General features: G+C 46.6%; 1 protein-coding gene across 1 annotated transcript; it reads left to right on the top strand.

Annotated features, from left to right (window-relative positions):
* The first annotated feature begins 235 nt into the window (after positions 1 to 235).
* BRCC3 (BRCA1/BRCA2-containing complex, subunit 3) lies at positions 236 to 6,957 on the top strand. Its single transcript, XM_010570637.1, has 8 exons — positions 236 to 365; positions 795 to 914; positions 1,538 to 1,625; positions 2,323 to 2,411; positions 3,040 to 3,095; positions 3,679 to 3,810; positions 4,378 to 4,421; positions 5,349 to 6,957. The coding sequence occupies exons 1-8, from the start codon at positions 261 to 263 to the stop codon at positions 5,498 to 5,500; spliced, it is 786 nt and encodes a 261-aa protein (XP_010568939.1). The 5' UTR covers positions 236 to 260; the 3' UTR covers positions 5,501 to 6,957.
* Positions 6,958 to 10,529: the final 3,572 nt, after the last annotated feature.

The following is a 10,529-nucleotide window of genomic DNA, read 5'->3' as shown; positions in this document are numbered from 1 at the left end:
CCGCCCCGCCCCGCCGCGGGCAGCGGCTGCAGCGCGGAACCCCGGGGCCGCCGTTCGCGTGGGCGACACGGCGCTTCCGCCGAGAGGCACCGCCCGGCCTCTCCGGAAGCCAGCCCGCACCTTGGCAGCACCGATTGGCTGGACGGGCTGGCGAGCCCCACCGGGATTAGCCCTGCTGCCGAGTGCGGGCGGGGGAAGCGGGGCTTGTCCCCGCCCACTTCCGGGTGTAGTGAGTGAAGACGGGTGGGGGGGGCGGCAAGATGGCGGTGCAGGCGGTGCACCTGGAGGCCGATGCCTTTCTGGTGTGCCTCAACCACGCGCTGAGCACCGAGAAGGAGGAGGTCATGGGGCTCTGCATCGGCGAGGTACCGGGACCGGGCGGCGCTGGTCCGGGCTGCCCCAGGGAGAGATGGGTGGCGCGCGGGGGACACAGCGGGAGGAGGTGCTGCCCGGGCGGGGCTCGTGGCCTGCGCCAGCGCGGGCCGTGGGCTCGTACCCTCCGAGCGGGACTCGGTCACAGCGGCAGGGAGCGTTGCACGGGGCTGTGTGGTGGCGGTTCCCTGGCAGAGCCGTGCCACTGGGCCTTGGGCGTCCCCTCTCCTGGCTAGCGCCGACTCGTAGTTCTAGCTGCTGTGAAAGTCAAAGCTTAGAGTCAGGAAAGGTTCCCATCTGCACACCTGACTGTACTCTGATGCGTACCTTTTCTCTGCTAAAGGTACAGGAGCCAGCCTTTTCCTTTGTGGTGGTTATTTCTTTAGCAGAGTCATGAGGGGTTTTTCTTTCTTTGTCATTAGGTTGATACGAGCCGAATTGTTCATATCCACTCTGTGATCATCCTGCGCCGCTCCGATAAGAGAAAAGACCGTGTGGAAATTTCGCCAGAGCAGCTTTCAGCTGCTTCTACTGAAGCAGAGATATCCTTTAGTAGAGACAGCAGCAAATTTGCCAGTGAAGTGGTTTACCTCAGGCCTCTTTTTACGTGCTGTGGTTTAGACTTGTCGTAGTTGGCTTGAAGTTGTCTGCCCCTTCTCTCCTACGACTGTTTGGTTTGGAGGGCTGTGCTGGCAGTTGCCATTCTCTGGAGTCTTTGTTGGTTCCGGTGTTTGCAGTGGAATTGTGTTATAACTGTTTTTTATAATTTTTTTTGTGTTTGGTCACAAGTAAAACTGAAGTATGTTTTTGGGGGAAGGTGGCAGTTCAGCAGGGAGACTTAGTAGAAGATGAAATGTTGGCAAGTCTCTGTTTCCAAGCGTGGTGCACTGGAGAGCCTTTTCCCTACGTACGCTCAAGGATGCTGTTTTGGACAGCTTACTGCCACAAGCAAACAAAATCCAGTTTGCTTCTGCACCAGTAGCATCGTGCTGGTGCTGGGGAAGAGGCTTCCATCGGCTTCCTGCTGTGTATCTTGTCACCCCTCTAAAGGGATCTGGAATTTTGTTGACTGATGAGAAACTCTCTTAAAATCTGCTGGTTTTCCTTGTATAAAAAACTTCTTCCATTTGCTCTATTTGTTTCAAAAGCACCTTGACTCACACACAGGTTGGCTGAAATGACAGGACGTCCCATGAGAGTTGTGGGCTGGTATCACTCTCATCCTCATATTACTGTCTGGCCATCACATGTTGGTAAGAGCAGTCTTGGTCTAGGTTCTATATGAAAACTCACAGCTGGTACAGTATTATACTTACGGTATTACTCAATTTACTGGATTTTCAGAGCTGCACATCCCAACTATCAAATTTTGGGTTCTCAGATGTCCTCTGGTGGGACAGGATTGTCTGGGTGGGCTTCTGGAACCTCTGCCAGTATAGCCCCATTCCTGTGTGTGTGCGCTCCAGGTGCTCAAATTGCATGTGACTCACTAGTCACAGACCAGCTACTACTAGTCCTACTGTTCTTCCAGACCGGAAAACTAGACCTAGGGTGTGGGGAATAGCAACAAAAGCTGTGGGAATCATTGGCCTGCTGTGATAATTTTTGACATATGTGAGTGTTAATGCAAAAACAAAACTTTTTTGAAAGAAGTACGTATCTTAGATGTGTTGGACATTATGGCTATATAGCGATCTGTGGCACCAGGTTGATGGTAAGCTAATTTCTTCTTCTATTAGCTCATCTTGTATTTTTAAGATTTGCTATTTAATTACATTTTAAGTTGGAGATTTTTTTTTTTTTGTAACTTAGTCATCTGGAGTAAGGACTTAAATAAAGCTTGTGACATTTGTTACCAAATTCCAGGTCACCCTTCAAAAGGTGGCAAATCTTTTTCCACTTCTTCAGGTGACCAGTGCAGTTCTCATTCTCTTATTTCTTTGTCTGCAGACGTCCGCACACAAGCTATGTATCAGATGATGGACCAAGGTTTTGTAGGGCTTATCTTTTCCTGCTTCATTGAGGACAAAAACACAAAGGTAGGTAACTTAAAAATGGCAATAAATCCTCCAAGTACTCATGAGAAATATCAGCCCCAGGGCAAAGCTGAAATCCTTGGATGCAGCCTGCAAGAAAGGCTGAGCTCTGCTTGGAGCACAGTCAGAGCATGGCTAGAATGGTGATGTTTGGATTGTAATCCCAATGACAAAAGAATGATTTATTAATTACTCTGTGCTGATCCACAGTCTGCCTCTCCAGCCAGCAGAGCTGGGCTGGTAGTAGGATTCTGGGACTGCATCAGATGGCTGCAGCATGTGTGTGCATTGAAATGTGTGAGTGCCCTTCAGCTGTTCAGTCCAGCAGATACAGTTTATTGCACCTCTGTGCCTCTGGCCTCTAGGAGATGCTGCTGTAGTGTGAGATAAGCTGGACAGTGGTGTGTCTTGTCTAGGTTTTCCAGGTAGCTATTGTTTAAGATTTCTTTCATAGTTAATGGGTCTGTCAATATCTGCTTGTAAACAGTTCTAGCGTACCAATCAAAGCAAAAAGTGTGTGCCTTTGCAACCTGTTAAAATGTTATTTGAAAGCATATTCTACTTCCTGAACAATGTGTGGTTTCAGATGATTTTTTGCTCTTGGAATCTGACTTTCTGCTGTCTCTCATAGACAGGCAGGATTCTCTACACCTGCTTCCAGTCCATTCAGGCCCAGAAGAGCTCAGAGTGAGTACAGCAGAAGAATATTATGTCTAGCATCAGGTTGTATTTCATCTTGTCTCTCCTTTCAGGGTTGTCTCAAGTAAGTGGTTTCTAGGCTCATCATGAGGACTAAATATTGTATAGAGATGCCTGAATGAGGTCACCTTACTTCTGCTGATGCAGGCTGCTTGAAGAGAATCTAAAGATTAGGACTGACTAATTTCACCTAGATAGATTTGGTGTAGTCTGGGTATGAATTTGTGCCGTAACCTGTTGTGTAGAAGGATCACCCTTTTGCTTTCAACTCTAGAGGTTGAGGCTTCAGATTTGCATGGTGTAGAGTCCCCACCAACCACACACATGCTATGCATCATATTGTCGGTACTGGCTATCTAGTTGCTTTAGCGTTTTATTGTTAAAATTTAAGACAATTGTGTGGCTATAAAAGGCTTCCGTTTGCCTATCAACTCAGGTATGTGTTCCCAAAAGTAAACCTGCAGCAATGCCATGCATTGGACAGACTGTTGCAGGTTTGTAGAAATCCTTTTTTTTTTTTTTTTTTTAATCTCTGCTGCTTTGAAGTTAATTGTATCTGATACCCTTTTAGATATGAAAGGATTGAAATTCCTATTCATGTTGTCCCCCATGAAACCATTGGGAAAGTATGTCTGGAATCAGCTGTAGAGCTGCCCAAGATCCTTTGCCAAGAAGAGCAAGATGCCTACAGGAGAATTCACAGGTAACAACACTGGGGCTCCACCCCTCTCCAAGTCTGTCTTTGCTAACATGTTCTACTGTTGCTGTACTTAAAGTACCATAACCTTAGCAGGGGTATAGAAAATAAGAAGCATTAGCAGCTCACGTGCCTTTGTAGAAGAACTGATTGAATACCTTCACATTAAGGAGTTCAAATTCTCTCAGTCTTGCACACAAGAGCTAAGCGTAACTGCTCCTTTCCTGCAACAAAAAAGACCTAGAGCGTGTGCAAGCTAATGCTGGCACTTCAGGGATGTGTCTGTGTGTGACAGTAATTAGTGTTTAACCAGGGTAAGAGTGCTGAGAAGTCTGAAAAATGAGATTAAGTATCAGAGTTGATTTTTTTTTTCTGCCTCTAGTGCTCAAACTGATGTTTCTGTGCTGTAAGCTCTCTGTTATCCTTGTGAATGTAAGGGCTTGACAAGTGAAGAGGTTTAGATGTACCTGCAGTGTCAGTGACTTGTAGGTAGCTGGTTCTATAGCCTGGGTTTGCCTAATATGCAATTCACTGCTATCTTGTCACTAACCCGCATTCTGTTCATTCTCTTAGCCTCACCCATTTAGACTCTGTAACCAAGATTCATAATGGCTCAGGTAAGGATTTCTTTTTTGCACGCGAGAATCCAGGATGCTGCTCCCAGAGTCAAAACAGTAGAGTCTTGAGCAGGGGTTGGTTTGGCTCTAACTTCAGGTGACAGAAGACCACAGCTGTGTAACAGTCCTCCCTTTGCCGAAAAAGGCACTTGTAAATAACTATAAAAGCACAACCTTTTGTCTTTTTCTTTGCCATACAATTAATTTCCAATCACAAAGACTGTGTAACCCAGAGAATTTCCTGAGACTGTTATCTTGTTACATAAATTCTAGTGGAGGAACAGACTTGTAACTAAACACTTTGAAGGAAAACATCAAGGGCTGTAAAATAACCTAATCCTGGGGTTTATGAATGCTGTTGTATCCTTTGACCTTTGGACAGTTGGCTAAAATTACAATAGACTTTGGGTTGGTTTGGGTTTTTTTTCCCCATTAGAACAGCAAGGGGATTTTGGATTTGGTGAGTCTTAAAGTAGTGTCTGGCTGGTTATACATATGCTTGCATCTCCTGGCACTTCCTGAATGTTACATGCAAATGACATCTTTGCTTTTGCCAGTGAGATAGGGTGAATCCTAATCCCACTTCTGTTCCAAGATAAGTACCCCATTGTCCATTCTCACCTGTTCAATAAATGAGACATTCTTTGCTTCTGAATTTAGGAATTAATTAGCTTCAATGATGGCTTATGCAGATTTCCAGATTTCTGTTGTAGGTCTGTCACCCCTCCCCTGGATATCTACAGGTCAGATTGAAATAGCTTGTTTCCCTGTTTAGCAAGCTGCTGATTCTGGGGATGTCTGGTTGCCCTGGCCAGGATGTTGGAGGGTTTCCTTGTCTGTCTGTAACACTCTTGGCCTTGGGGTTATTGTAGCACACTGAGTCTTTTGTGTGTTTGCACTGTCATGATATGTTCTTGCTCTTTCCAGTGTTCACAAAGAACCTCTGCAGCCAGATGTCTGCCATCAGTGGTCCACTCCTTCAGTGGCTGGAGGACAGACTAGAGCAGAACAAACAACGGGTGCAGGAGCTGCAGCAAGAGAAAGAGCAGCTCCTGGAGGAACTAGCTGCTTTAGAGTGAAGGAGGAAATGCAGACCCTTCAGAAGAGAGACATGAAAAAAAAAGTCTACAAGATCTACTCCTGGCTGAAGGGTGGCCCTACATTGCCTTATAGTGAAGATACTAGCTGTGCCTCTTCTCTTGCCTCGGGCAGCAAAGAGCACTTCTACAGGATAAGGGCCTTATCTGCCCCAGCTTGATGGAAAGCAGTGGTATCTCTCCAGGTGTTGCATGATGCAGTGCGATTCTAGTTCAGTGGTAGAGTTGGGCAGCACCTGAAGAGACTTCAGTTCTGGAGGGCACATACCTAGGCAACATGTTGTTTCTCCCTTCCCTATATTTTGACAGAAGTCTTATTGCTTTCCCTGTATTCCAAGAGCCTAGAACAGGAGGGTTAGAGGGCAAAAGTGTGTCCCTGCAGTCATGTCTGATGCTGCCAACTTTGCCTTCTTTTAGCAGCTTCACTTGATTGTGATCTTGTATCTAGTAATGTTCTGGATTACTGGTTATCCACCCAGGAAGGTAAGAGGTGGGAGAGAAGCTTGGGAAGAGACTTGGAAGAACTTTAACATCGGATCTGTGTTCAGCATACTTCAAACCAAATAAAGAATTCCAAAGCCAGAGCTGTGTGGAGTAGAAATGAAATGGATGCTAGAGTGCCAGTGCCTGCATTTTTTGGACAGTCTATTCTCTTGCTTCATGTAACATTGTTGCATGTCCAGCACTGAGGTTCCCTACAAAATGGACTGTTTCTGCTGGCTCAGTGGGAGGAGTGTGGTTCCTTCCCAGAGGGAAAAATGTTAAGATGCTGAGAAGAGAACTGACAGATATGCAAGCCTGTCATTCTTACATGCTGAACGTAACTGCAGAAATGTCATTAGATTGAAATGGAACTAAATATCTGTTGCCCAACTAATCCTTTAAATGTTCTTGCTGTTGCATTTCAGTGTATCCCCCATCATGTACATAGTCATCTGCATTCTGTTATGTGAAGCCTGTCTCTGGAGTGAAGGAACCAACAGCACAGTTTAAACTTCTGTTTCAGCTCCCTCATTCTAATCTAAATCCTTACACGCTCAAGTAGGTGAAAATGAGCTGCCTGCATTGCTGCAATGGAGGCTGTGACATTCCTGACAGCTCATTAGCTTGACTGTTGCTTTGGGAGAATGAAAGTAACATAGCTGAGAAAGAGGTACTGCCTTTCCAGTGAATGGTCAATATTGATTAGCAACTGTAAATTGCTGTCAGACCTGGAAGCCCCTTAGCCAGCTTGTTTTTGTCAGACTTCACTTTTTCAATCTTTCTGCATTGATGTTAGCAAAACCCCAAACTGTAGAACTTCTTTGAAGTAAAATGCTCACTTTTTTTTTTTTGTTAAAAGGGCTGTGAACAGTATTTTTCTTTAATTAGTTTTTGAACAGTCAATGTCTTTGTTCTGTTGTATTTGTTATTGTTTTCCAGTTTGAGTGCTCCTTACCTTGATCCTCACTGCCCCCAGGCTTGATGAGAGCTTGGAGATCACCCAGCAGCCCTGGGCCTCATGGCCCTCCAGTGCAGTCTCCCAGGGCATCCTGCCAAGTGCATCCCAGATAAAGCCCAAATGAGCTCTCTCTCCTACAGTCCAGGCCTGCAGTTCTGTTGTTTGTTTTGTTTTGCTTCTCTCAAGATCCCAACCAGGCTCTCTGAATTGCCACCCCTCTCTAGGGAGGCTAGGGGCCATTCCCAGTTGAGGTTACAGACAGCCCATGGTAGAAAGAGGCTAGTTCGGTTTTGACCATAAGCACCCCCTATCTGTTCCCCAAGCAACAAGTTGTGTCCTTTCAGATTCCCAGTACTTGATGGGCTCCCACCGCCATGCTGCCATATGTAGTCTGAGCTCCAGGACAAAGCTGAAATCCTGCGTTTGCCCTTGGATGCAGCCTGCAAGAGCTGAGCTCTGCTTGGAGCACAGCCAAAGAATGGCTAGAATGGTGATGTTTGGATGGTAATCCCAATGACAAAAGAATGATTTATTAATTACTCTGTGCTGATCCACAGCTTGGCTCTCCAGCCAGCAAAGCTGGGCTGTTAAGTAGGGTTCTGGGACTGCATCAGGTGGCTGCAGCATGTGTGTGCATTGAAATGTGTGAGTGCTCTTCAGCTGTTCAGCAGATACAGTTTATTGTACCTCTGTGCCTCTGGCCTCTTTGTGCTGAGCTGACTGACCAGTGCAGGGCAGTCCCTGGCCCTGGCCTCCTGCCGCATAGGGCACTCTAACCCCACCACCACCCATATCGTGCTCAAGAAATGTTCCCTGACTGGAGAGTTTACCTATGCTCCATTTGTCTGCCAGTTTAATCTGTCTGTCTTCAGCAGTGATTGGGTGGATCCCTGTTCTGCAGAGCAGGATAAGCCACAGCTTGCCACCCTGAAAAATAAGGGAGAAGGAGCCACATCCCATCAGGAAACCCAGATGGGAGCAGAGCTGTCCTTCACAGGAAGAAAAAGTGGCAAAATCCTCCTCCCAGAGCCTGGCCAAACAGAAATTGTCCAACAGAAGCCCAATAGGAAGCTCTAATGTAAAAAATACACCTGTTGTTTACATCCCTGACGAAGAAGGTTGAACTTAAAACCAAAATACCTTTCCCCCACCACCAAATCCTGAGCACAAGAGGCTGCAAAAGGTTTTTACAGTTGGAATTGTCTTGAAGAGGAGAGCAATATTGCTGTAAGAAGTTTTCTGAAAGAATTTAAAATCAATTTCAATCCAAAGGACTGCAAGACTCAAACAGAGCACACCATTCTTCTAAAGAAAAAGCAGGTGGGGAGGTAGCATCAAGTTCTTGGCAAGAGCATGTTGTCTATTCCATGGTTCTCCCATTCCAGCTGCAGCCCTCATGAGCACCGCAGTCTGCTGCATGGCAGAAGGCAATGGTTCAGGTACAAACGGCTTTTTGGAAGGACTGTCCTGGCCTTCAAGGAGGCACCACCACCAATTCAGGCCCTGAGTCCAGAACCACACACACTTTAAAAGTGAGGCACTGCTTGAAATAAACATGAATAAAGTTGCTTTCAGTGGTATTGTAGACCTCCTGGCACCGAAGACCAAAGGGTTAATTGAGCCTTACGTGATTCAGACCCTGTGTCAGCATATACATGGGACCTCCCTAGGGGCACCTTGCCCCACAGAATGATGTCATCAATATACTGCAGGTGTTCAGGAGCTTTACCTTGTTCCAGTGCAGTCTGTAGTGATCCATGGCAAATAGTAGGGCCGTGTTTCCAGCCCTGGGGCAGTCAATTCCAGGCTTTCTGGGTACCCCTCCTTATGAAAGCAAACTGTGGCCTGAGCTCTGCTGCCAAAAGGATCAAGAAAAACACCTTCGCGATATCAGTTGTTGTGTACCTCTTGGCTGCCTTTGACTCCAGTTCATACTGGAGTTCTAGCATGTCTGGTATGGCAGCACTCAGGGGTGGTGTGGCTTTGTTCAGGCTGTGATAGTCCAATGTTAGCCTCCACTCTCTGTTAGATTTTTGCACTGGCTATGTGTGACTGTTAAAGGGTGAATGAGCCTTAGTGGTCACTCCTTGACTCTCCAATTGCTGAACGAGCTTATGGATGGGAACCAGGGAGTCTCGATTGGTGTGATATTGTCGCTGGTGCACTGTTGTGGTAGCAGTTGGCATCTGCTCTTTAACCTGCAGCAACCCCACCACAGACTGATCCTTTGAGAGACTAGGCAAGCTAGATGGTTGCTTAATCTTCTCCATGCTCAAGGCAGCTATACCAAAAGCCCAATGGTACCCTTTTGGGTCCTTGAAGTACCTTCTCCTGAGGTAGTCTATGCCAAGGATAGATTGAGTTTCCGGACCAGTCACAATAGGATGCTTTTGCTACTCATTCCCAGTTAGGCTTACCTCAGCCTCCAACACAAAGAGCTCCTGGCATGCTCCTGTCACTCCAGAACTACATACGGATCCTGCCCCTTTGTAATCTGATGGTATTAGAGTGCCCTGTGCACCAGTGTCCACTAGAGCTTTATACTGTCATGAGGCTGATGTGCCAGGCCATTGAATCCATACAGTCCAGTAAACCCAGTTGTGCCTTTCCTCCACTTAGCCAAAGGCAGGGCCCGTCTATTCCTGACCAGAGCATTCATTACTTGATTTTTGTAACTGCAAACCAGAATTCCCTTCATCAGGGTCAAAAGTAAGATCAGCCCTTCTGCTCTGCCCAACGGGTGTTGCCAAAATCCGGAATAAAACTCCTTAACAGCAATGAGAAGTTAAGAAGCAGGCACTTCTGTTAAGGAGTTTTATTCCAGATTTCGGCAACACAGGCACTGGAGCAGTAATTTTCCTGGATGGATGCCTTTTGGCTGTTGTTTTTTCTTGCAGTTCTTGTACCCGAGCTTCTAGTCTCCAGGTAGGCTCACCATCCCTCTTCCTTGTGTCCTTCTCCTGGTCACACAGGGGTGGTACGTGGTGTGTGCCACCGGTACCCTGTCCTTTGAACAGAAAAAGGCTGACTCACAATAGCTGAGATGTTGGTCAATATGGGTGAGGAAGACCTATCCTTTAATTGCTGGGACAATAGTTGGTACAGCTTCTCCACAGCTGAGACACAGGTCTGTAGGGAGGAAGCAAGATTCTTTTTGAGTTCTCGGAGTTGTCTGGCCAACCCATCCACGGTTGGTGCCTCTGTGTCTGTCCAGCTCATTGCCAGCGTGTTGGCATATGACATTGGTGCACTTTGTACAAAATTTCACCACATGGACCATGTGCACTGGATTTCTTCCAGGTCTTTGGATACCTGGTTGTCACCCAGGTTGCTATAAATTGCCTTCACCATGTCTAATTCCCTCAGATACTGGATACCTCCTTCAGTCGTGGTCCACTTGCTTCAGGAATTCGCAAGATCTTCATTGAAGGGATACCTGTCCCTCACACTCAACAGTAGTCACCTCCAAAGACTAAGGCCTCCTGCCCCTTTGCCAGTCTCTTTGTCAATGGCCTTATCCAAGGGATCCCAGCTGCTGGGCTTCCTTACCCTTTAATTCCTGACTACTGG

Source organism: Haliaeetus leucocephalus, unplaced genomic scaffold (genome assembly GCF_000737465.1).
Source record: "Haliaeetus leucocephalus isolate CR32 unplaced genomic scaffold, Haliaeetus_leucocephalus-4.0 Scaffold296, whole genome shotgun sequence".
In the NCBI taxonomy this organism is placed as follows: domain Eukaryota; kingdom Metazoa; phylum Chordata; class Aves; order Accipitriformes; family Accipitridae; genus Haliaeetus; species Haliaeetus leucocephalus.
The sequence above is the reverse complement of the archived record's forward strand: the minus strand, read 5'-3'. Positions and strand labels throughout refer to the sequence as shown.